The 26,173-nt window shown below is 41.3% G+C and overlaps 1 protein-coding gene across 3 annotated transcripts in view; it reads right to left on the bottom strand.

Annotated features, from left to right (window-relative positions):
• dpysl3 (dihydropyrimidinase like 3) overlaps window positions 1-26,173 on the bottom strand; it is a 52,375-nt gene that overhangs the window by 6,565 nt on the left and 19,637 nt on the right. For all 3 annotated transcript variants that reach the window (XM_037748232.1, XM_037748233.1, XM_037748234.1), the window contains 11 exons: window positions 20,516-20,604; window positions 18,273-18,457; window positions 16,222-16,386; window positions 15,547-15,608; window positions 13,927-14,007; window positions 11,871-11,939; window positions 10,558-10,678; window positions 9,285-9,441; window positions 8,416-8,557; window positions 5,703-5,873; window positions 1,538-1,717 (listed from right to left, as the gene is read on the bottom strand). In XM_037748232.1, coding sequence (XP_037604160.1) covers window positions 1,538-1,717; window positions 5,703-5,873; window positions 8,416-8,557; window positions 9,285-9,441; window positions 10,558-10,678; window positions 11,871-11,939; window positions 13,927-14,007; window positions 15,547-15,608; window positions 16,222-16,386; window positions 18,273-18,457; window positions 20,516-20,604 — 1,422 coding nt within the window. The remainder of the gene's footprint in view (window positions 1-1,537; window positions 1,718-5,702; window positions 5,874-8,415; window positions 8,558-9,284; window positions 9,442-10,557; window positions 10,679-11,870; window positions 11,940-13,926; window positions 14,008-15,546; window positions 15,609-16,221; window positions 16,387-18,272; window positions 18,458-20,515; window positions 20,605-26,173) is intronic.

The raw sequence follows: 26,173 nt of genomic DNA, 5'->3' as shown, positions 1-26,173 counted from the left end.
AAGGTTAACCAGTGAAAAAATTCTAAATATAGCGTATATTTAAACCGATTTTTTTAGGTGGGCTTTTCTTTTAGGTGGCTAAAATCTTCCCAGTCCACAGTAGTATATTGCTTTGTTCATATGCCGGTACTCCTGTCTGGTTCTCCTAACTTCTCCGTCATCTACTGTAGCCTCATACATTCCCACTTCAAAACACCAAAACTATCCCTTTAATGTAACCAAATCCACACCTGTTTTACATTATATGACTGTTTGTGTGACGTTTGTGTCTGAATTCTATATGCATTTTTCCTGCCGACAACCAGTTCCAGATTTACACATCCACGCAAACATAGACATACAAACACAAGTAAGCAAACCCCTTTTACACACTAGAGCATAAAAAAAGCTCAACATACAGTATTACAGTATGTTTTCAAAGCAAGTTGAAACTTTATACTGATAGTGAAACAGCCATTGTCTGTCAGTCCGTCTTTCAGCGGCGTGACTCAGAGGAATCTTGGAAGCTCCGTCAGGAGTTAAAAAGAGACATCTGTGAATGAAGAAAGCTCCAACAGTACCAAGATAAACAGCCCACTGTTACTACAGCTCCATGTTCTCATCACCAGCCAGCTGCAAATTAGGAAATTGTTGTACAATGAGATTTTTGGCCCATAAGATGAGAAGGCGAGAGAGCAGACGGCAGGGTCTGCTTTGAGTTTAAATTGTTATAAAACAATTGGTTAAATTAGGTTAGCTAATACTTTGAAGGAAATAACAATGACCTTTTTAATATATTTTTTTCTGATGAGGTACAGCTACTGGACAGTGAGACAGTGAGATCTGTGTTAGTGGCTGCCACCAATAAATAAAAAGTGGCTTATGTGCTAAACAGGAATATGAGTACAATGAATATGTGTAACGGCACGCTTACAATGTTATTTATCTTCTCATATTATAATGTTTCTATAACAGGAAAGGCTTTGGCTAGCTTGTGGCTTTTCCTATTGTTTCCTGTTTCCTAAATAGCTTTTAGAATCAGATCAGTCTTGTGAGATGACATCAAAACTGTAAATGTGGAGCTTATTTCAACTGTAGACTTTGGACTTTTGCTGTACAGTATGTGGTAGGTCTCTCTGGGAAAGTCATCCAGACTCACTATATCCTTTTTTAAACCCATGATGACGAAGCCTCGACCACCCTCACTGCATGGACATACTGCACTATACAGTGTAAAAGTGCAGCCAGCCAGCGCCCTGTGGCTGAACCTTGGAGGCTGATGTCAGACTTACTGTATCTCCCCCACATCCCACTTCACTGCCTCCATAGATTTTCTCTCCACCATTGTAACTTCTACTCCAGACCAAACCCCCATACTTCCTCACTTATAATCCAAAAGATCTTGACTCATACCATCCACTCACTCCTTTTAAATCAAGGCTGAAGACTTTTCTGTTCTGCTTTTTCTTAAATCATTAAAGGTATGCCTCAACACAATGATCGCTGTGTCTGGTGTATATAAATTAGTAGGCTGGACAGAGGTAGAACCTGTATTTACCTGCTTCCTGGCTTTAACACGCTTGTAGGCGAAGTCAGGGAAGGGAGAGCAGGGAATGAAGCGACCCACGCCGGAGATGATGTGCATGTTCCCATCTTCCAGGACAATCTTCCCCTGGCAAATCACCACTTGTGGGCCTCCACGCAGCTCCATGCCCTCAAAGACGTTGTACTCAGCAGCCTAAAGCACAAACATGAAACTATTAGATACTTGAAATAAAAGCTATGACATAGAAAAGAAACAATCGTGGCGTCAATAAATATATATTTATTACAGCAGTACCCACAGCTACTTAGGAGAAATTATGCAAAATAGACATACAGTTATATAAATATGTAAAAATGATCATGTGAAAACTACAAAAGCGGACACACTGACAGTAATACATACATGTTATGTAAATGTAAACCATGTTCATGTTAAGAGACATATACTAACACAGTATGCTCTCACAAAAACATACAAACACAAAGACGAAGAAGACGAAGAAAACAAAGAAGAAGAAGAAGAAAAAGAAGAAGACGAAAAAAAAGACAAAAAAGAAAAATAAGACGGAGAAGAAGATGAAGAAGAAAAATAAGAAGAAGACAAAGCAGACAAAGAAGAAAGAGAAAAAGAAGAAGAAAAAGACGAAGAAGAAAAAGAAGGAGAAGAAGAAAAAGAGGAAGGAGAAGAAGAAGAAGAAGGGCGAAAAGGTCGACACACTTTACAATGAACAGGATGAGGAACAAAGCTGTAAGAAAAGAAAGATCATTTTATTAAAGCTACACTGAAGCAGAAGTTTGAACAAATAACTCCATTGATAGTAAGAATTAACGGAGTGGAGTTTTCAATTAATTTGTCATGAGGCTTTAGGACCTTTTTGATTATGAAAATTTCATCAAAGTTAATTTGATCAATCTAATTTAATTTTGAGGAAACAAAACCAATAAAATACAACCTCTTGTAACCTTCCCTTAAAGGGACAATATGTAAGATTCGGTGGCATCTAGCAGTGTGGTTGCAGACTGCGGCTTGCGGTACCATCGTTTTGCACTCACGTAACTGCAGTTCCACAAGTGTGTCGGAGAACTACGGTGGCCTTCAGGTAAGATAAAAACACGTAATGCTCTCTTTAGAGTCAGTGTTTGGTTTGTCCATTCTGGGCTACTGTAGAAACATGTTGGACTCCGTGAAGAGGACTCACTCCCTATGTAGATATGAAGGACTCAATCCAAGCTCACGAAAACACAACTCTTAGTTTCAGGGTGATTATACACTAATGAAAACAGTTATTCCATTTCTACTAATAGATCCCCTGAAACGTTACACACTGTTACATTAAACGACCGATGAAGGGACGGAGGAGATGAGGAAGACTACAACAGCGGGAGCTGTGAGAGGACAGATGAAGAGACAGGAAGTGGAAGCATAAACTCTCTTTCTCCTCTATGCTCCCTTAATCCCATGCTCGCTTTCTCCCATTCTTTATCATTCATCGCCTTGTTTCCTACACTTGTCTGTTTGGCATGTACAAACAGCTGCCATCATCCAGCTGGTGTTTTAATGCCTCACTCTCTTTCCCTTCCTCTCACTCTCTACCACGTTCTCTCTCTCTTTCTCTCCTTCCAGTTGTCTGTCCCCCCTTCATCCATTTATCCCTCTTTCTGTCTGTTTCTTATCCTCTGTCTTTTCTCTCCTTGCACTATTCATCCTCGTCCAATTCGCCCTTGTGCCAACTTTCTTTCCTCGACATGTTTGTGATCTGTGATGGTCCCCTCCCCTCATTCCATTGTTGCTTATTTCCTCTGCACACGGCCCTGTTTTCTGCTCGCCGTCCAAATCCAGGCCAGAACAGGACATAACTAAGACTTACGGCACGCCAAACATGATGTCATGACTGAGCTGAGTGTGTATCGGAGTGTGTGTTGCTGCTGCTGCTGCTTGTTCTTGTCTCAGAATATCCTTATGTCCATTTATGTATTTTTTATTTTGACGACAACAACCACTCCAGACCAGATGTGGGCTTACTGGTGACAAACTAAGACACGGCACAGTCATATTTACACTTCCCCAACACAGTGTGCTAGTAAACAGGGCTGCTCCTGTTTGGCCTGGTGACAGACTATCCATTAAGGTAGATTTATTGGAACTGGGAGCTGCCGTGCTCTTCTGCTCTCCTCTGTTTTATCTGGAAGGACGACTAGCAGGAAATGAAAAGGGTGACATCATTATGTAAGAACCCGAGGATCCTCAGTGGATGTACTCCACATTTGGAGAAGACGTATTATTAGTCCAGCTCTCTCTCTGTCTCTTTCCATTCCTCCATCTGGAGACGGAGCAATGTTCTTTTCTCTCCTACTAAACAGCCGCCTTTAAGCAAGGCAAATTAAAATCTACAAACTTCACTTCATCGGTCCTAAAAACCCCACACACATTGCTAGTAAATTCTTTCCTCACTCATGTTTGTCTGGATAAGCAGGATTTGTGCTGGGCTGCTGAAGCCTCAATTTCCTGTGCGGACACTTCCTCTGCTGCCGAGCGGCCTCTCTGGGATCCTCTGGTGTCTGTGTGTAATGGTAGGAACCTCATTATGTAAATGTGTGTGACTAAGGAAGGATGTCCCCTGTCTTAGACCCTCAGAGTGAGTTCAAAAATTGTCTGCACTGACGTACGTAACACAGTTTAACATGTTTCTAATGTAGCTTCACTTGTTTCAGGAGTTGCACTACAAGAGGATTCATTTATCTTCACTATGATGCACTTTGTAAAAGGAAAGCAGCGCTAACAGGCAGTAGATTGTCTGCTACTCATGGTGTTAAATGGCTGCCAGGTCAATAGATTATTTCAAATATTAAAGAGACTGTATGTAGTCAGTTTAAGTAAGTACACGTATAAATGTTTTTTTATTGCTAATGTGTGAACAGATTGCAACCTAACCTAAAAAATAAGACCTTTCTTCTATCAGCCTGTAGATTGCTTTTAATGTGAAGAATGTTTTTTCCGGAAAAAACCCCCAAAAACTGTTAACAAGCAATTTCTGATTCTTACATAGAGCCCCTTTTTTATATGAGAATTGGCTAGTCTTCCAGCTGTGATTCATGATCGCCACCTTCAAACCCCAAATCGCAATAAAAAGAAAAGCAATGTGGATTGCAATTGTGGAGGACGGCGTAAACGGTGGTCGCGCTGCACCACCAGTTCTGACTCTGATTACATGAGATGATTCCCATGACATCAACTGTTTTCCACTTTATGAGACGACGAGTTGTCAAGCAAAGATGTTCCAAAATCTCTGGGGTTTGTGAAAGTATTTTAAATATGAGTGTTGCATAACCCTGTGCAATGAATGACATTCTTTATAAACCCACTATGGTTGACCAATCATGGAAAATTTTGGGATGATCAGTTCAAGCGAGTGTCATATGTAGAGAAAGGAAATACCGCTTGATTATACAGCGCACAGATTCCATGTTTGTTTGCATCACTGACGTAATGTTTGTTGTATCTGGATAATCCATATTTTTTTCCAAATCATCGCTGAGGGTTTATGGATTTAGTGAGGCTCGGCTTTACATTGAGAGCCGTTCATGTGGCGAGTACAGCGTGAGTCGTATTAGTAGTGAACATCCACAGAGACTTCATTTCCGTTCAGAGGAACTGAGAGCCCTCTGGACGCTGTTCAAAAATGTGCTCTCTCTCCTTAACCCTGTCTCTCTCTCTCTTTTTTTTCTCTCTACAGTATATCTTGCACACACACACAGATGTAGACACTTATCTCTTATCTCATGATCTGCTTTACTCTTCCACTGAAGATTAAACCCTTTTTAACAGCCTTTTTTAATTTCTACCTTTTTTTTTCTCATCTGTCTCAGAATGTTTTCTTCACCCCGGCTACAGAAGAACATATGGATTAATGCCATCATGGTTACTGTAACAATAACAGCATTACTCAAGAAAAAGTCCCCTCGTTGTTGGTGTACTCCCTTCTGCATTCATCCACTCTAGCCAAGTAAGACCGACTGAGACGGTGTGAAACAATGGTTTCACTAGTTTAAATGATGAGATATGTGTCAAAGTTATTTCCAGCTCTACTGAACAAAAGGAAAAATGACATAATTTGTGAGCTGAATTTAACTGAAACAAACACAAAGCACGACCTTTGACCGGTGCGCGCCGTACGTACCGAGTTGTGCGTCTTGGCAGTGATGGTGCTGATGGAGTCTGTGTCCCAGATGACCAGATCGGCATCAGAGCCCACGGCGATCCGGCCCTTACGCGGGTACAGGTTCAGGATCTTAGCTGCGTTGGTGCTGGTGACCGCCACGAACATGTTCTCGTCCATCTTGCCTGTAGTCTGGGAGGGAAATAAGCACAACCAGGGAGTAGTAAGTAAATTGTCAAAAAAGGACGACTGGTTTCTGGATACAATGGTGCCCCTTTCACCTCATATGGAAATGCATTTTGCCTCTATATATAGATGGATTCACTATGTGGATATATGTAGCTCTAGCTGGATTACATTTAGATGACATATTCTCCTTTCAGCACTAGTTAACTGGGTTGAGCGATTAGTAGACCCCATGCATTTCATCTATAGCACCAACAGAGGGTTTGAGTATGCAACTGCCACTTTACTTCACTATTTGTATAAGCACCTAGAAGACACAAAAACTCATGCAAGACCTTTATTTATTGACTTTTCATCTGCCTTTATTACAATCCAGTCACTCATTTTAGCCAATAAACTGTTATCTCTTTTTTAATCTTGCTGTTAGACCCGGACCGAGTGACGGTTCTATCCTCACCCGTGACCAATTTTTGATAAACGAATGATAATAAATAATAATCTTCACGAATCGGTCGCGGCTATAGACCGCGGGCACAGCTAATCCAGTTAATACAGCAGTTGTTGCACTCAATTGAGCAAATCAAATTGATTGTTTAGCTTGCGTCCATAGTTTGATAGAGAAAACGACAGCTTAAGAGAGATGTAGGAGAGATGACAGCGTGGAGCATGAAGCAACTGACCAATTGTTATTTTTATATTCTTTATTGTTGTGCTATTATGTGTATACTATCATTGTTTATCTGTACAAGCCAAATTTCCCCCAGTGGGACAATAAAAAAACTGAACTGAACTGAACACGTTGTTGTCTTGAGGTGTGTTTTTCTTAATCCCACTGATAAAATGGCCAACTATAAATGACCTAACATCAGAAATTATGAGCAAGATGTTAAAGGAATGTTTTATTTTTAGTTTCTTGCCAAGATTTAGAAGAGATGATCCATTACCATTACATGTCTGTGCGTTATGTATGGATCTGTCGTCAGGGGGGCGATTAACTTAACTTAGCATAAAGACTGGAAACAGGTAACTAGCTACCCTAAAAAATAAAACTACCAGCCTCTAAAAAAGCTGCATTCAGTCCAAGTTTAGTGTGAGCTTTGACTTTAAAGAGCGGGTCCATCTGCGTTCTTTTTCAAATGGAAACGCCCTTTCAGCTGTTAGCAATCTGTATCTGCATCTCCAAATTGGGAGCATGCTGATCATCTAAGTAATACACTGACTATGAATAAGCATATATGTATATATATATGTAGAACGTCGTCATGTAGAAACCTACGTCAGGTCATGTGCAAAAAAGTTTCTAGAGGAGCTTAGGAAAATAGCATTAAAAAGCATACTTGGACCAACATTTTAATTTCGAATTTGAATACATAAGAAACACCTCCGGGAAGCTACAGAATGATATAAAAACCTCAAATAATGGACCCGCCCTTTAAGTAACTACCCAAAGGAAATAGATTCAGAGTACATTTTACAGGCAGCCCAGCACTCCACAGCTGTCTAAAGCTACATGCTGTGTGTCTGTTAGCAGTGCACTGATGCAGTGATAACAAGAGAGAGAAGGAAGGGGGGGAAAAAATGAGGGCAGTGTGCTGTAGCCAAGGGTGAAGGAAAGGACAGATGTGGAGATAGAAGAGGAAATGACAAAGCGAGGCAGAGACAGTGACAACAAGACAGTGAAATAAAGCTGGAGAGAGAGGAGCAGAGTAATGTAGGGAAAAACAGTGAAAGCCAGATAAAAAAGAGGGAGACAGAACAAGAGCCTTTAGGGAGCTTTTAACAAGCCAACATTTAGTCTGTTTACACAAACTCTGGTGCGGTTCGTTTGGGCAGTTGTGAACGCAGTAATCATACTCTGGTGTGGACAAAAACAACCGGTCTGAGACCAACGCTCGCAAGCGGTCTCGGTTTCCAAGCAAACCCTGGTGTGGTTCAAATGCAGTGAGAATACAGTATAATCTGACCCAACTGCAAGAAGTGAACCAAAACGCAGGCTGCCTGAGCAGCCATTTGTTGAGATGGACACAGGTAAAGACTGACTTGTTTGCTTGACCTCTGGGCCGAAGAGAACATACAAAATATGCTAAATAAAGTCCACAAAAATAGAGATGTTTATAAAGTAATTTGTGATAAACTGGAGGAGAAGGGATTCGTGCACACAGTAGATCAGTGCTGAGTCAAAGTGAAAACACTTTGACAACATTATATTGAAGGATGCAATTCCCTGCAGAGAAGTCGCAGCTCTATAGACGAAAAATACAAATTTGCTTCTTTGTACGCGCCCCTCGGGAAATAATTTGGTCCGCTTTCATTTGTGCACTGTGAAACTGAACCATGCTGGAGTAGAAAACAAACCGAAAGTATCAATTTCACTCTAATTCAGACTAGCCAAATGGACTGTGGCTTGTGAAAGCGTCCTTAAAGTCTAGAGTACATCTTTATGTGGATCTCTCATTATTTGTTTGCTTTAAGTCCTTTCTCCTTCCTCTTAAATTTGAAAATGGAAAAAGCTCAAAAGCTAAAAATAAAACAAAACCCTCGTCCTCACCACAGCTTTATCCCAGATGAGGGTCATCCTCTCCTCCACTCCGTTAACACCTTCTGGGATCTGAGTGAAGTCGTCCTTGCCGATGGCCTTCTGGGCCACGCTGAAGGTACAGTGAGCACTGCCGGTCACACTCAGGTCTCCACTGCGGGACAAAGAAAACATGAAAATACAGAGTTAAAATGGAATTATGCCAGGACAGCGCAATCTGTGTACACAAGTTAAGTTCTGCATCACAAGGAACGATGTTTGTTTTCTTTGGCAGGAGAGGTGCAACAAAACAGAACGAATATGCCTCGAGCAGATACCATTACTAATGTTTTCTGTTTTCATATGACGCTCTAACTCATGACGGAGCTCACCCGAATGCATTCATTTAACTTATACTAAAGGCAGTTTTCTTATTTTTCCGTTTTCACACATATATATATAAACATAGAAGGACACATAAATAGTGACAACGTGAAATATAAGCCCCTGTCAACACTTGGTACATTTATTACAAGCTGCATTTCTATTCAAGGATCTTCATCAGTCATGGTTCCTGTGTGTGGGAGCTTATTTGTGTAATTTCTTTGTTCTTCTTTAAGATTCCTAACTCACAATAATCGGCAAGCTAGAACGCCTTCTGATGAGCGAAAGTGTTGTAATTAAATCAGTCATGCTTTATTTGCTGCCGTACCACTACGTACTGTACGGTAACCATGGAGCTAATTACTGATCTGTCTAATTGTACTGTATCCTGCTTTGCCTTGTGTCGTGCTATCTATGCACAGTGTTGTAATATCAGATGATAATGGGTCGCCTCGTGTCTCAGCCGAGCACGAGATGATAAAAACAACCTGACCAGAGGGAGATGCTGTGATGCGTACCTGGACAGCAGTGTGTTCAGATAGTCTGGAGTGGTGGGATCGGGGCTGAGAGGAGGTGATGTTACAAAAGCAGCAGCCTTGGCCCAATTCTTGCTCCAGTAATGCGTCCCGTCAGTCCCCAGGCTGGCCGTGATTGGCTCCCCAAACACGACGTTTCCTGGGGAAAGAAATAACCGTAAAAATCTCAAATGTAAAGCCTATTAAATTGATTTATTTGAGTGATTCTTGGCAATTACAAAATCATGAGTTGCATCAATGAAGCCTGGTTAATTTGTCAGCAGTTTAATCTCACTAAAAGCTTTGGTGATTCATTAATTCAAGTGTTTGCAGCAGAGGAATCATTCCTAATCTCTTAAAAAGCCAGACATCACCCTTGGCAATGTACATATTTCACTTTGGCTCTATTGTAGTGGAACTTGTTCTTCCGTGCATGATAAGTTATGGTTTGATTCCTGCCACTAACACTTGTCTGCTCTTGTGTTTCTTCATGGTCCTTTGCCCTCACACCTCATTGTTTCCTTCTTGGTTTAAATGTCAGGAAATATGCTCGGGAATAGTTCCAAACAAAGCCCATAAAGGCATGTAAAGGGTGTACATGACTGAGAAGTCTTTCTGGGGTCAGCCTGTTAAAACCTCATGTGGCCTTTTGCCAAAGACATCTAAACACACATTCTTCCTCTCTGCCCTCTCCCCTTTTCCTGTTCCATTCTCAAAAACTGTATATTTCACAATCCATCACGGCCAAGCAGCCCACTCAGTTCACCTCTGCTATTTCCTGGGACTGTGAGGAATAGGCTGCGTGACAGCCCAACCACAGAAAAAGACCTGAATGACAAATCTGGAAATTCCTCTGAGAATAGCATCTTTTTTCATTATGTCAAGCAGAGCCAAAGTCCGTGTGCATCAGCAGCTTGAGGACAGACAGTAAAATCATCTTATAAGGGCATAGGTGCAGCTATGCTGGTGTGTGCATTCCAAACGTCTCAGAAATCAGACAGAAAGATGGCTACCAATGAGCAGAAATACAATACTAAATAAATATTCAAAGCAAAAAAGGTGGGCAGCAAAGTAGTCATGTTCTTTTCCTAGACTATACATTATTTTAATGGCAAGTTTCTTGTTAGTTTATACTGACACTACGTAAGTATAGTGTCATATCAGGCAATCACCGTTTTGTTTTTTTTAAATGAACCTAATGCTCATTGTATATAAACACATACAGTAGTTTAAAATATTCTGCATTGTGCGGTGAAGTCTAAATGCCGCTCGTTACCTTTTTTCCGGGCCTGTGAGATGATGTCAGCGGCGCTCTTGCTCATGACCCGGGTCACGTAGAGAGGACAGTTGGTTTGGCTGGCGATGGTGATGGCACGAAACACCGCCTCTGCCTCCAGCTACAGAAGGGGACAGGACATTGTGGTTGACTTGGGAATGTTTTTCCCATTAGGAAGTTCTCAAATAAACTTCAAATATGTTAACCACAGAAAACTATGTATTTTTGGAGCCGTATTATTTGAATATTTTAACCAAAATGACAAGAGGAAGCTTATAATTTGAACATCATAAACTGGAGAGGTGAGGGATTTATTCAGTTACATGAAGGTCAGACGAGAGTGCCACATTGTTTTTTTATTACCCTAATTTGATTATTCAATTCCTGAAACGTTTATGATACAAGAAACAATTTTCAATACAAAATGGTAAATCAGTTGCCAGTAGAGGTCCAATGTTATGCCTCCAGATGTGACGACTGTCTCCTTCATGCTGTCTGATTATTGTGTTCTAGTCCACAAGCTCAACCTGGGTCCAATAACCAATAAATTAAAACCAAACAGGACACCAGACACTGATAAAACACTAATCCAACTAGGTCTCTGCTCAATTAAATCACGTTACCGAGCTTTTTGATCCTTAAGACGCCACTTAACTGCGTGACACTACAAGACTGGAGGGACAACTCCACCGTGCTGCACCACAGAGTGGAAAATCCCAGTCAAGCTAAAAGGCACACAAGTTGCTGAGTTGGCTTTCATCTCGCTGTTTGTTGAAGGAACATGAGCGGCAACAATTGGGGGAACCAGATAGTTTTCACCCAACGCCTCTAATGTGAAACCACATGGGTGTAACAAGAACAATATGTGTGTGTGTGTGTGTGAAGACCAGTCCAGGAACGTCATCATGACGATGTGAGTGATTTTATGATCACCGGAAAAAAACATAAAAGGCATTAAAACACATTAAAACAGCCAATATCTGTATCTAAACAGATATACTTGGCTGTTTCAGTCTTCAAAATGTTCATGACTATGGCTGTATTCAAAACTGCCTACTACAAACTACTGACGAACAGCAGGTGAGTTAGACTGGTCCGATGTATACTGGAGATTTCTTCAAAATCAAAACGAAATCTGGGTATTTTTGGCATACTGGAGATTTTACTTTTGTTTGCATACTACAGGCTACACTTTGGCCAAGTCAGTACGTATTACTAGTATAGTATGCAGTTGTACATGCAGAATACAGCCTTTGTGTTTAAAATAATTTAATGTATTTAGTATAAAGGTGTATGTACAGTGTGTGTTATACCTCTTCTGGCCTGCTCAGCACGTGTCCCTCCGGTCCAGTGATACCCATCTGCAGCATGCGGGCCTGCTCCTGTTCAACAAACATGTAAAAAGTAGGCTGCTTAGCTCAGAGATGATATATGTGGGACTATTTTATAGTGTTCAGTGGTTTGAGTGTTCGGGCTGATGTAAAGTTTTGGTCACACTCCAAAATGAAATTCTGCTTCTCTCCGCCTGTGTGAAAGATATGAGCAGCAGTTTTATCATCTGGGTCAGGCCACACACAGAGGACTGTGGGAATCCAGGGACTGTAGAGGGCGTTAGTATACATGTACAGTACACCTACCTCCCAAAAACTCAAGAGCTGACCCCTGCATGGAGACACTTAGAGTAGACATAGTATCTGTCATGTCACCATGGATGATATATGAGGACATGCTTGCCCAAAAAGGACTAATTTTTAAGCGTTAAAGGAAAATTACAGTATTTTTTTATTTGGGTTTTATTCTCACAATTTGACCATTTTCACTTTGCGTCATGCTCACTACTGTCACCATACAGATACAGGAAACCCAAAAGACAACTCAAGAAACTGTTGATGTTCCTGCAGCCACTGCTGCTCGGAGAGGACAGTCAGCTCTCCATATGGAAACAACTATTTGCTATGCAAAGATATAGAGGAGTAGTGTCTACCTGAGCAGAGAATGAAGTCGCTCTCCCTCTGTGTGTGTTGTAATCGGAGCTTCTCTGTGTTTTTATGTAGCCGGTCTGGCTACTAAGTTAGGAATCCTGCTATAGCGAAGGCATGGACCGCCCTACTCTGCCTCTGATTGGCTAGTAGTCGCTGCCTTCATTGGTTGGATTGGTTAGGTTTAGGCAGGAGAGGTGAGATTGGTTAGGGTTAGAGCAAGAATATCATGGTCTATAATATCTAATCTAATATCTAATATTATTTCTCATTGAGAACTTTAAGGACATTTTTGTGTTCCCTTTGTTGGACTCTGTTGAAAACGAACCATGCAATTTATGAAATGATTAGTAAAAAATGTTTGGTTACGTCAACCAGCAAGTTTTCCCACAAGTAGATGCCTATGCAGGTAGCTACCGTAGCTAATCCATGGGGTTTCATTTCTGTTTACTTTAAGGTGCTTGTGCTGTTTGCCCCCTTTGACTGACTCTATGTTAACCCAATTTCTCCAGAGAGTTTGCATAAAAAGTTAGCATGAACTATTATAAGAATGGCCACAACTATGAGAATAACACCAAGGTTGAAAAATATTGGAATTTTCTTGATGGAAAAACATTTTTCAAAATTGCTACTGTACCAACACACACAAATTCACTCATAAGATGTGAACTTTGTGAGAAAAGGTGCATTTTGTATTTGTATTTCTGGAGGGAAATTAGAATTTTCCTCAAGCGAGCATCTAGTGGTCATAAGAGGGACTGTCACTTTAGATACTTCGGCAATGGTTTCAGCACGTATCCATGGTGGTTGTCACTTGGTTACAACATGTCCTCTGTACCACACTAACACTATTTATCACACACGAGTGTAAACAAGGCCTCTCTATCTCAGGAGCTCTAAAGTAAAATCAGAGCATGACATAATCTGGGGGTTCATGGAAATCAGACTCACTCAATGTCCTAGTTTAATACTGGATTGGAGATCTGGGATTTACGATGAATCGGATCCAACACACACACACACACACCCAGTGACAGAATCCAGGCATGGTCTGGAGCTCTGAGTAATACCAACCCTCTCAATCCACCAACTATTGCGCTTCATTCACTTTCATTTGACCACAGCACAGCCCTGTGTAAACTACACCCACACATTAGTGCCCTGCAGGAAACGCATTCTCCCTCTCATCAGTGACAGTGTTTAGTCTGTAGGTAGAGGAGATTCACTGAGATAAGCTGAAATAAACTGACATAAATCACACTAAAAACAAAACACATCACAGAGTTGGACACGAGACAAGTAATTAAAGAGAGGGTAGTAAAGCATACGAGGCAGGGGAGAAACGGGAAGAAGAGTTTTATGTGTCAGTTTATTTATCTTTTATCTTTACCTCAGCGATGATCTCGCCGTTTTCAGCGTGGACCTCAGCGATGCCTCCCCTCTCCGCCAAGAAGGTAAAGATTTCATAGAGCTGCAGGAGAAAGAAACAGTGAGAAATTACAGTGGCACTGTTTTTATGTTTAAAATCCCGCCTGGCTGTTTACACAAGAATCAGACACTCCTTTTTATCCCGGGGGTCAACCCGAAGCCACAATTTAAAAGAAGCCCGCAATTTACATGATGTCTACCACGACGCGCTGTGATTAGTGTGTGTGGTCTCCAGAAATGGTTAAACTGAAGGGGGGATGAGCTGCAGTTGCTGTTATGTCGCTGCACCACAGCTCCTTAGTGAGCTGCATGACATCAGTTTTTCAAGCTGGACTATTTGAGTTGCCTCATGTGCTGCTCAGAGCGACCGAATTAGCCACGGCTGCATGAGAAACACCGAGAGTCTTGCCTCACACCGTCTGGACTTTGTTTTTCTGCATTCACCAGCTAAACTTGCAGTATGAACTCACTATGTTATGCATCACAGGCCTCAAGTTACATAAGGACAGGGTGTTTCAAGGGAGAAAAACAGATTCATGCTTTTCTAAAACTTTACCCACTAAGCTGGAAATTTTGTGTATTATGGGGAACGCAAACTCATAATTTACTCACTTTTTTAGACACTGTGTCACTGCTTTGAGCAAAAACATTGCCATGTTTGCATGCTTCTTGACTATTCAGTTTCGCGGCAGTGTTTGATTTCTATTGATTGCAATTGCTCTTATTTGATTACTTAAAGGCATAGTTCGAGTTCCAGCAAGGTAAAGCGGTGAAAATATTCTAAATATAGCGTACACTCAAAATTGATATTGATTTTTTTAGGTGGGTCTTTCTTTTTGGTGACTAAAATGTGTTTTGCTGCCAGCCCCGTCCACAGCAGTACATTACTTTGGTTCTTAGCGGTAACTTCTGTCTGCTTCTCCAAACTGAGGGCGTGCTGACCGTCACCTACTGTAAGTAATACACTAACTATGGATAAGTACCTCATACAACCCCACTTCAAAACACCCAAGCTATCCCTTTAAGTAATCTAATAAGAGCAATTGCAATGAATGCAGCTATACACATGCCATACTGCACATAAACACACGCATTGTGCTTGTTGACACTAAAGATGTTAAAAGATCTGATAGGTCTGTCTTAATGAATACTCATATCCATATGTGCATTGAAAGAGTTTTTGGTTGCTGAAATAATTCCTCCTGTTCATACCAGCCACAATAATTTCCTAACACAATTCCAATATAAGGAGTGGGGGGAAATGCAACAGACCTCAATAGTCTGACCTAGCAAAATCAAGTGGAAATCCAACAAATTTACAGTCTTTTTAGTACAAAATAATTCCAGCTTTGTGTCCCCACCAACACGGTTTCCTTGCTGAGCTGCAGTGGAAAGATAATTTATACTTAAAAGGGAATTTTGTACTAAAAGTAAGACAGACTGCAGAAGCCTCGCTTTAGCTTGTGCCTTAATTCACAAAGGGAGAACTGTGGATTTTGATCCCCCATCTCTTTGCTGCCAGTATGGAGAGAAAGTAGAAATTGCATCCTTTAAAGTGTACACTAAGTTAAAGTTATTTTACCTCACTGTTGCTCATCTGGTAGTAGTCCTTGTAAGCCATGTAGACCTGGAAAGAATTGACACCTGTAAGAAAGAAATACAGAAGAAAACATACGTGAAGTGATACTTTAACCCCAACTAGAAAGGTGAAAGATTGATATAAAAATGTAAATGTACAAAAATATAAATGTAAATCAACTTTTATTGTCACACAATTGTACAGCACAGCAAACAGTGACATTTAGTCTCTGCATTTATCCCATCCTAGTATTAGGACAGCTACTATACAGTAGGGGTGGCAATCACAGAGTAACTCAAGATACGATACTATCACGATAACAATGGTATCACAATTCTGCGATTCTGCGATACTCGATACATTGCAGGTCAAACATCTACGATACATCATGATATCTGAGTAACTGAAGAAGAAAATATACCCCTAAAAAGGCAAAAAGCAGGAATCATGTATTTATTCACTGCATTGTGGTGTCAGTTTCACAGAATCTGACAACTGAGATGAAACAATGTACAACAAAGTGCATAGAGTCTTAGCTAAGTGCCTCTTTAATACACACACACACATACACACACACACACACACACACACACTGACTTGATCTGGCGCCAGTGTATCGATAACATATCGCAAGAGGTAAGAAGTAATAGTAGTAATAGTGAGTAGATGTTATGTTACCTTTCTCCTTGATGAGGGTATCCACTTCCTGCTTCACGCTGTCGTTCCAGTGGGTGATGTCCACGTGGAGGGAGTAGTCGCAGCAGCTCTTCTCATCGGCCCACTGCCTCCACTGGTCGTAGGCCTCCATCAGGCTGCAGCCGGGATCTGGGATCACGTGGTCCACTGGAGGAGAGAGGGATGAAGAGATGAGGGAAGGAGAAGGGAGAAAAGGGTTTTATGAGAGGAAGAAGGTGATGGATGCAGAGAGAAGAGGTGGCAGGTGAAATGAATAGACAGGGTGACAGACAGGGTGATGTCAGGATTTGTCCGCCGGTGTTTCTACTTTCTTGCATAATCAGTTGTCTGTCTGAGTTCCTGCTGCGCTCAGCTGATGGAGACCGACCTTGTCAGATGTCACATTACATTTTTGGCATCTGTGTCTGGGTGCTGGCGTCCTTCAGACTTTTGTTTTTGGTTATGTAGCCACGATCAGTTCTTTAGATTAGAGTTTGGCACACAACCCTAATGAGACCACCCACACGTTGGGTGACTGAAACATATGGAAGTTCTTGTGTTACAGCATTTAGTGTGTTGCCAGGAAGATTTAGTGGAAATTTGGATGAGGAAAAAACCTGGCCATCGTAGCTGAAAGAGATTTTAAAGCAATTATTTTTTTATTAGGTTATGTAAAGTGTCTTGAGTTCCATGAAAAGCGCTCTATACATAAAATGTATTATTACTATTCATCAAGATCGTAGTAATTGATAAGCTAATAATGATTATGTTCAATAGAGCTGCAACGATTAATCGATTAATTGTCAACTATAAAATTATTCGCCAACTATTTTGCTAAATTGATTAATCGGTTTGAGTAATTTTTTAAGAAAAAAAATTCTATATTCTCTGATTCCAGCTTCTTAAATGTGAATATTTTCTGGTTTCTTTACTCCTCTATGACAGTAAACTGATTATCTTTGAGTTGTGAACAAAACAAGACATTTGAGGACGTCATCTTGATCAACAATTTTTCACTATTTTCTGATATTTTATAGATAATAATCGACAGATTAATCGACTGAAAATAATAATAATTATGATTAATAATTGCATTATTTACTGTGTATATAAAAACAGAGAGAACGTGCTTTCCTTTGTTCATGCCTGTAAGGTGATTATCCATCCTCATTGTCTGTTTTCACTGAGATTATTCATAGAGAGTAAATCCTCCATCATGCACAACAGTATCCCCGTGCTCAGAATATATCCCGCTTCATCTTACTCAGCTGTAATAAAATAAGACCGCCTGCTGGCTCACCAGCTGACTGGCGACTTTATCTCATTAAAGATGAGCCAATCTGCTTATCTGGTCTTTGCATGTTTAATAGGATAGAGCTGGAAACAGCAGTCACCAAAAAAAAAAAAAAAAAAATGTTGTTTACTATGTCCAACCATCTGAACTACTATTTTGTTCACCGTCACACAAACACAACATCGTCTGTTAGTGCAGACAGACATATAGAGTATACAATACACACGGGCAGATACACAACACAGTGCAGGTTTTCACTTTCTCTCAACACCCACCGGATTATAATCCCTCAATGAATGGAGCCCCATGAATAGAGCTTACTACAGTAGCACGTCTGTTAGTGAATGTGTCCGTTTAAACACACTGGCAGACAAGCAGCAGAGTGGCGGCCAGCTCAAAAGAAGTTAATGGTATTAATGAGACTGTGGTGCCTAGCAGCTGTTAGCTGTGATAGCGTCTGTCTGTCCGCTACATACATCCCCGTGGATGTACATGCTGACAGACACCGGTGCTGTATTTCCCTGGTAGCAGTGTTTCACTCCCCCTTTCCCGATCCTGCCCCCTTACACTCAGTCTTTTGTATGGTTCCTGTTTTGGAGAGCTGCCCAAAAACAGACCAAAACCGCTTCCCATCTCTTTCTCTTTTCCTTTGTTCGGGTCTCAGCCCTTTGTTCCTTTCCTTTTCCCCCTCTTTTTAGCTTCAGTCTGTATCTAAAACTCAACTTTATTGTGTTTACGACCTTTTTCCTACAGCCCTTACCGATCATGGTCGTGCCCCCGGCGAGAGCAGCCTTAGATCCCTGAGCGAAGTCGTCCACGGTTGTGGTTCCGCGGTACGGCATCTGGAAGTGGGTGTGGATGTCGATGCCGCCGGGGATCACCATCTTCCCGTTGGCCTCGATGGTCTTCACCCCACCGGGCACGATCAGGTTGTCGCCGATCTGCCTGTCGAGGGGAAGAGGATGTTGTCATTATTGATGTTGCATTCACAAAAGATGTTTAGGCAGCAGAAAATAATTATTTTTTTCTGGGCCTATTAATATTTGTGCCAGAGGTGGAACCAAGTCATTGTTTTGCAAGTCACAAGTAAGTCTCAAGTCTTTGCACTCAAGTTCCGAGTCAAGACAGGCAAGTCCCAAGTCTTAAAACTTTGAGTTTTGAGTCCTAAACAAGTCATAATGCGCTCTTCACCAAATGTGATGACATCTTCACAACAGAGTAACTGGCGCCAACTGCCGCTCAGTAACGCAAGGTATCAAGTATTGTCAAGTCAAAAGGCTCAAGTCCAAGTGAAGTCACGAGTCACTGGTGTTAAAATCCACGTCAAGTTGCACGTCTTTTTTTATTCTGTCAAGTCGAGTCTAGAGTCATCAAATGTATGACTCAAGTCTGACTCCAGTCCAAATCATGTGTCTCGAGTCCACACCTCTGATTTGTGCTATATCACAACGAATTGAGTCTGAATCTGGGATGTGACTACATTGAAATTACGCTGATACACTTTCAAGTAAATTAAGATAACAACAAATGCTTAAAGCAAGCAATGCCGGCAGGATGTGGCCGATTTCTTAATATGTAAAGTTATTCATTTAACTTTAACTTTGGCCCAAAAACAATAGCAGCCACGCTTGAAGCAGCACATTGTGACCATGACAACACATCAACATTTCAACCCTGCTAAAAAAAAAAAAACCCTGCTGTTCAGATTTTATAGAGGACACAAGCCAGCCAGACAGAAGCCAGTGTCTCTGTGAGTTGTGCCAGCAGCCCAATGGTCCAGCAGGCATCTGGGTGTTTATTATGCAACACCAGGCTTTCCATGGGTGCCTCTCTCTGAGCTGCCTCGCTAAGAGGGGCAGGGGGGACAAAAGGCCTGTAACTGGAAAATCAAGTGAGAAAAGGACCGGGGAGGGGGGGAAGAGAATGACGGAGAGGACAGACTGATTCAGGGAGACACAGAGAGAGGAATTCACCCAAACTGGTGGGACAAAAACAAGCTCATACACATAAACTTGTGGACTAGACTGGCTGTTACCACCGTACCTTGTCTTTGACCCAATGGAACAAACTCTCAGCAGGACACTGTGTGCCTGATCAAGCAGCTTGTGCTCATGCATTTATTCATCGAAGTTTCCATATAACTCATTCTGGCGGGAGAGTTCATCAGACTGCTATATTTAGTTTGGGTTAACCTAGACTGCAATATTTGCACTTGACTTAAAGTTTCTTTGTGTCACTGAGAGTGATGCAACACCTGGTGTCACCCGTCTCAAGGTCAAAAAACGTTTTGTTAACCCGTCTCCTCCCCCTTCTTCTACAGATTATAATCATAATTAAACACATTAATATGTTACTAAGCAACCAAAACCTGAGCACCGCGATGACGATGTGGCAGTAATTTAGCAGTAAAATACTCGCGAACTGAAAAATAGGTGCTTGGGAATGCTTATGCGTTGCTCTAGCATCACTCTGGCATCACTCTTGCATCACTCCTGCGTTTGAGCGTGCCTGCCGCAGGTCTACATTGACAACAATAGATTTGAGCTCGCAAAAAACGTGGCATATGTACGGGCCCCTAAGTCAGTTAGTCACTCATAGGGAAGCTTTATGCAACAGATTGTATTAGATTTAAGTGTCTATAGCAAGTCTGACTTAAAGTTGTATTTAAAATAAAGACTAGGTCTATCTTTATGCAACTGGCCCCCTGAATTCCCCTTTAACATTCACTCAAATTCACCTGGCCGCCCCATCTGATGGAATGATCAAGATGTCTTATTATACATTTTGCAAAATCAAAACATGTTCATTTCTGAAAAAGCGACCTGCACGCTCATAAGAAAGATTCAGTTTAACATGAGGGAGAGGGAACAGATGAGATACAAGCAACTTGAGTGAAAAATAGCAAATGGATGATGAGCCTGAGAGCGAGTTGGGGGTGGGGGGGATGAAAGTAAATGGGAGTGAATAAAAGCAGAGCAGAAAGGAGGACAGTGAAGGACTTACTTAATGACGCCATCCTCCATGTAGATGTCGGCATGGAAGGACTGGTCATCATTCACGATCCTCCCGCCTTTGATCAGAAGCCTGTCGCTCTGTAGAGAAAGGGAAGGGAAGAAAGGGAGGAGAAATAGAAATGTTATGATTCAATGCAACTCTCTTCCAACAAAAGACCCACTTTGGCTTGAAGCATCCTCAAGTAAGCAAGTTTAATTAGAGGACGATCTACTAGGCTAGATCATTTCTGTTGTATATTTAGAGCTGGACAATGCTGCTCTATTTCTCTGTAGTTAAATTATGTCCTTCTTTTTTCCACCCAGAGGAGATGAACAATGTTTCATTCATTCATGACTACGAAGAGACAGGGCATGTTTGTCAGTGTTGTCCCATTTAAACACACCACATACAGCTATGGACCACCCTGTGGGTCTGCCTGTCCAGCTCTCCCTGTGGTCTTGTGCTGGACCAACTCCAGGGTCTGAAAAGTGAAGCCAATGAGGAAGTGCCTTAAACTTGCATTATTTCTAATAGCCAGCAGGGGGCGACTCCTCTGGTTGCAAAAAGAAGTCTGATTGTATAGAAGTCTATGAGAAACTGACCCTACTTCTTTGATTTAATACCTCAGTAAACATTGTAAACATGCGTTTATGGTCTCAATCTCTAGTTTCAAGTCTTCTTCAATACAGCATGATGTTCATTTATTAAATTGTGGTCCCATTTAGAGTCAGATAGACCATAAAGCAGGGGATGCTTTAGGGCGTGGCTACCTTGTGATTGACAGGTCTCTACCACGGTGTTGTCCGGTCTGGGTGTTATCCGTGTTTTCATCTTACAACTTTAACCCTTTCACAGTGTGTTTTCAGTTCATGGGAGTTAATCATAACCTTTTTGGTCGCCTAAAATGTCTTATTCAGCGTTCGGTTGTACTAAGCTCCACCCTCTTGAGTCACATGGTTATAAATAACCAAAATGACGATGGCCAAAAACCAAGATGGTGACGGCCGAAATGACAAACTCGAGGCTTCGAAACAGCGGTCCACAAACCAAAACTAAATGGGTTTACATCAGCATTTTCTCAACATTGTTGTTAAATGAGTCTATCAAAAAAAAAAGCAAGCATGATCCAGCACCATCATGAAAATCATTCTGTTAACTTTGGTATTTTAGCTTTCATCTCTTGACTTTGCATACATTTGTCATATAAGTGTCACCGTTTTGACCTTATCATAGTTATTTTAAATTAAAAATGTTATGAATTTCATTATAGTCCACACCAAATGTTAGGATGTTTGTCTCGTACTCAACAGGAAATGGTCTAAAACACTGAAGTGCTGCTTTTGTGAGACTGCTTTTCTTTATCGCTTGTCGTCTCTGAGGTCAGTGTGCCCATTTAAAACTGATCTAATACAGTGACTAATATAAGATTACTGGTGCATAAAGTGATGCTTGTGATCATCATCTTTGTCAAACGTCATCATGATAGCTACATTCCAGCTTGCAAAGATAACATTTACTTTGAAGCATTATTAAGCGTTCTTCATGACAAGTTAGTATGAAATGGTTGGTACCAATTGATTTTTTAGGTTTTCATCCTTTTTCTTAGTTTCATATTATACTACAGTAGTATTTTCACTCTAGCTTTAAGATTGAGCCTGCTACAACCTCTGAAAGACACAATAGTGCCCGGGTCCGCCAGCAGGCCGTCGGATTGTTAAGAGGTTAATATAATAAAAGATTGATGCTTGACGTCAGTGTATTGATACAATATTGCCGCACAAAATATCACGATACTATGCTGTATAGATTTTTCCCCCCACCCGTATCTGGGAGTGCCAGTTTGATCACATGTATGTTTCACAAAATCAGCTACCTCATCTGAGATACACATTTTACCAAGTAATAATGATAAATATTAAATCTAATTTCAGAAGACGGTATTCATAATGACAGACAGGGCAGCTTTCACTGTAACGTCCCTGGACCGGTCATGGTGGTAACATTTGGGAGGCTGACATTTTTGCTGTTGGAAGCAGAACTGAAGCTGCTTTTAAGGACTGATCATGGATTAACATCTTAACCACGTCTATCCAGATTTTGTTACGCAACTGGATGCTGTTTTCTCAGTTTAATCCATTTATGTAACAGACCAAATAATATATTAAACAAGACAATATTGCTTATTGATCATTTGAGGGCAGCATCCTTGTCACTGAATGTGATCGGTGCTCTAAAATGAAGCTACAGAGCGTCCTCACATCTGAGAAACCCTTCAACCTTACATTTCGTGATGTGGTGTGATCTGGGCGTTGCCATGACGCCACACAGTCAGACATCAAATCTGCTGCTGCCGCTGCACCACGGACTGAATCTAGCAGGGCGTTGCCATGGCGACGCGGCTGACTGCAGGGAGATGGACTAGAAAGGAGGGGAGACTGGGCGCCTGGTTTTGCTGACTTGTTGGATAGCTACTTCAGAGAACAACTGGCTGCCGAACAGGATGGAAGAATACATGGATAGAGGGGAGTTGTTAGTTGGTAGAGGCGGTTTGGGGATCTGTGGGCACGGTTTGTTTAAGATGGCGGTAAATCGACTGGCCACATGAAGATAGGCTGAAACCATGCTGTAATTCTCTGTTTTTCTGAGTTTCCTCCTAAATAGTGCCGTGTCCCCTCCACACAACAAAAACCTATCCAGACAGAGAATGTCTAAGGGGCTAACTACACAATACATAAATTAATCAGACCCCAAATTTGATACTAACGTTAGCTGTTGTGGCCAGCGACGTTCTGTGACCAACATATAACATTAGCAAGTGCATATCAGCGACATTACCATCTTCATCATATCCCAGCTGCTGGGCGATCTAAAGCCATATATTGTCCGTTATTTGGTTGTTGAGGTAGTCCTGTTTGTCGTATGACAGAGGCACGTGGCTAATTATTATGCAGAATGACGGCGATCAGTTGGAACAAAGGATTTCATTGGTCGAACATATATTTCTGCAGGTGGAAATCCGCTGAAATCGAGGTCCGTCTTCATATTTTTTTCCTCGCACGAATGTTCCGCAGGGTCGTGTGAGTAATAATGTACAGCGAGTCGGTCGTTGTTGTGAAATAAACCCCTTCAGGGTGATGCAGTCTAGGGATGTGACGGTGAGGACATTTTCCCACTGGTTAATAAACTTGTGACAACACCGTTGTTACCGATTACACCAGACATTTTACAAGAAAAGATGACGACCACTCTGTCCTCATCGCGGCGATTGCCTCAATAACGGTTTGGTTCCCTTATAGCATTTGGTTTAAATCTGAAATATTGCCAAATAGGAGCGTTTGCTTTTCGTTTGGACACCAAATCCTCCGCCATCTCTCGGTCTGTCAATTCTCTCTCACGCAAATGTTTTGGACGAAAATCGGTGCTTGGTGTGAAACGGCAAGCCTCAACCTTTATGACATTAAAAAACTGATGATATTAGGTTGTACCCTGAACAAGTATAGATTCAGTAATACATTCACATTCTATAAGATGGCAGTTCCTCGCTCTGCTGAGAAGGACAGACTTCCACATTATTTTCCCAACAGCACATGTGTGCAGTGATTTACACCCCTGGCTGTGGACCCAGTGTTTCATCACTATAATGAACTGCAGCCACTCCCTCACACAACAGGAAAAAAAGGAGGAGAAAAAAAACATAATACGGTTTTGTATGTAGCTCAATTGATACAAGCTCCATATCTGCTGAGCTCATAATCACACACTTAATGTGTGTGTGTGTGTTCTTGTGTCTTTGTATATTGGTGTGTGTGTGATGTAGATGGTGATGGAGGAGTGTGTAACAGAGCCCAGAGCTTTCCTTGGAAACCACACCCTGAAAGCAACACATTACAACACACAGTCATCAGCGGCTGGAGCGCAGATCATACCCTAAAACTGTTGCTCATTAGCTCAGAGACTGCTCCTTCATAATCTGGTTCTGAGCTGGAATAGGGAGTGTTTACTCCTGACTTCATTTCACCTCTTTCATAAAAAAACACTTTAATATGATCGTAAGCCTGATGTGGATAAAATGGATATGATCAAAGTCAGCACCTTAAAATCCATAAAATGACAATACTAAGAAGAAATGACCTACATTTGAAAAGTATAGTGATTAAGTAATTTACAAAGCAAATATAACCAGAATTCACTGTTTCCAGCTTCTTAGTTTTGAAGAATTGTTGCAAACACAAGATTTAAAGTGTTGCTTTTGTGTGATTCTTTGTGGAGAAACTCAAATTAAATCAAATTAGTCGACAAAATCGTACGAGTGTGAGTCAACTAAGAATTTCTTTGGTCGAGGACAGATCTAAAAAAAAACAATCAAGGGCTGCAATGACTGCATCAGACGAGTAAAGACTTTTTTATCTGATTTATAATACTGCAGCGAGGGGTGTGCCCTCATGCATGGGTGCCTTACTGAAGTGCTTCAGCAGTCTCTCTCACACACACATATTCCCCCTTTGGCAGTTCCTCCCCACTCGCCTAACAGCATGCAAGAGACCGCAATCATTTGCCAATCAATAACAATTCCATTAAAACCACAGCAACTGTCAATCTGCTGATTTCAGAATTCCTCAGTTAGTGCATCTGCCAGTCACATACATAATTTATCACTATGAGTGTGTCAACTGTATTTGCTACTAGCCTTGGGTTATTTACAAAACTAGATGTTAACTGTCAAAGAATTTCAAGAACACATGATTTACGTAACTGTAAGTGGCAGTACTCTTTGGCAAGGCAGTATGGGTGACCAAACTGTCATGCTTTTTTCGAAGACACATAATCTGAAAGAGCAGTTCCTCATTAACGCTTCTTATTCCCACTTCATAAATCTAAATGCAGACCGAGCATTTATTGTGGCTCTTTCATGGAATATATGACAAACAGGCCGCCACATTTCCCAGCGCTCATGTCATTCGAACCACAAACAGCAATATGTTAGACTTCCAACATTCAATAGAAAACATAAGAAGTGACAGCATGTTGTTTCCCAACGTTGCCACGGTTATGTAGTCAATGAGTGCCAGAAGACTGTTTATTGTTTCAGGACGTATCCAGGATTCTGTCATTTCTTTTCAAAAATGATTTCTCAGCATTATTTTGTTATTAATAAAAGGAAACGAGGGATAGAAGGGGGATATGACACGTGGCAAGTGGTGAGTGGGGGGTATTGTGGGTAAGCACCCGAGCCAACCATAGCACCCGGAAAACCTCCTATCAACTTCACTTCATTACGTTTTTTACAATTTCACATTATAAGAAATTTCTTCCTGATTCTTCCCATTGTGTGAGTCAAACCATGTGTGCTATTATGTGGTTAACCTAACCAACCTAACCTAACACATTGTTGGTTTCACACAGGACTCAAACAGCGGTCTCCTGGATGGAAGCCCTGTGTTTGTTGGACAATGTGTACGACCAGATTGTTCCATAAGTAGCCAGTTTACAAGCTCATTTTAAACCAATAAAAAGCTAAATCATCGTCAGACGATAGCCGGTGGGTTCCCAGATTGCATTTCGGCCAAATTCTGCCTCTTTCGCTCTCCGCACGGACTGTTTACCTGCATTCAACCAAATCCTGCTCGACCATGATTGGACTCGGACTACAAACGGAAAGCAAAACGC

The sequence above is a fragment of the Sebastes umbrosus genome, chromosome 17, assembly GCF_015220745.1.
Source record: "Sebastes umbrosus isolate fSebUmb1 chromosome 17, fSebUmb1.pri, whole genome shotgun sequence".
Taxonomy (NCBI): domain Eukaryota; kingdom Metazoa; phylum Chordata; class Actinopteri; order Perciformes; family Sebastidae; genus Sebastes; species Sebastes umbrosus.
Note: the sequence above shows the minus strand (reverse complement) of the source record. Positions and strands in the feature narration are given on the sequence as shown.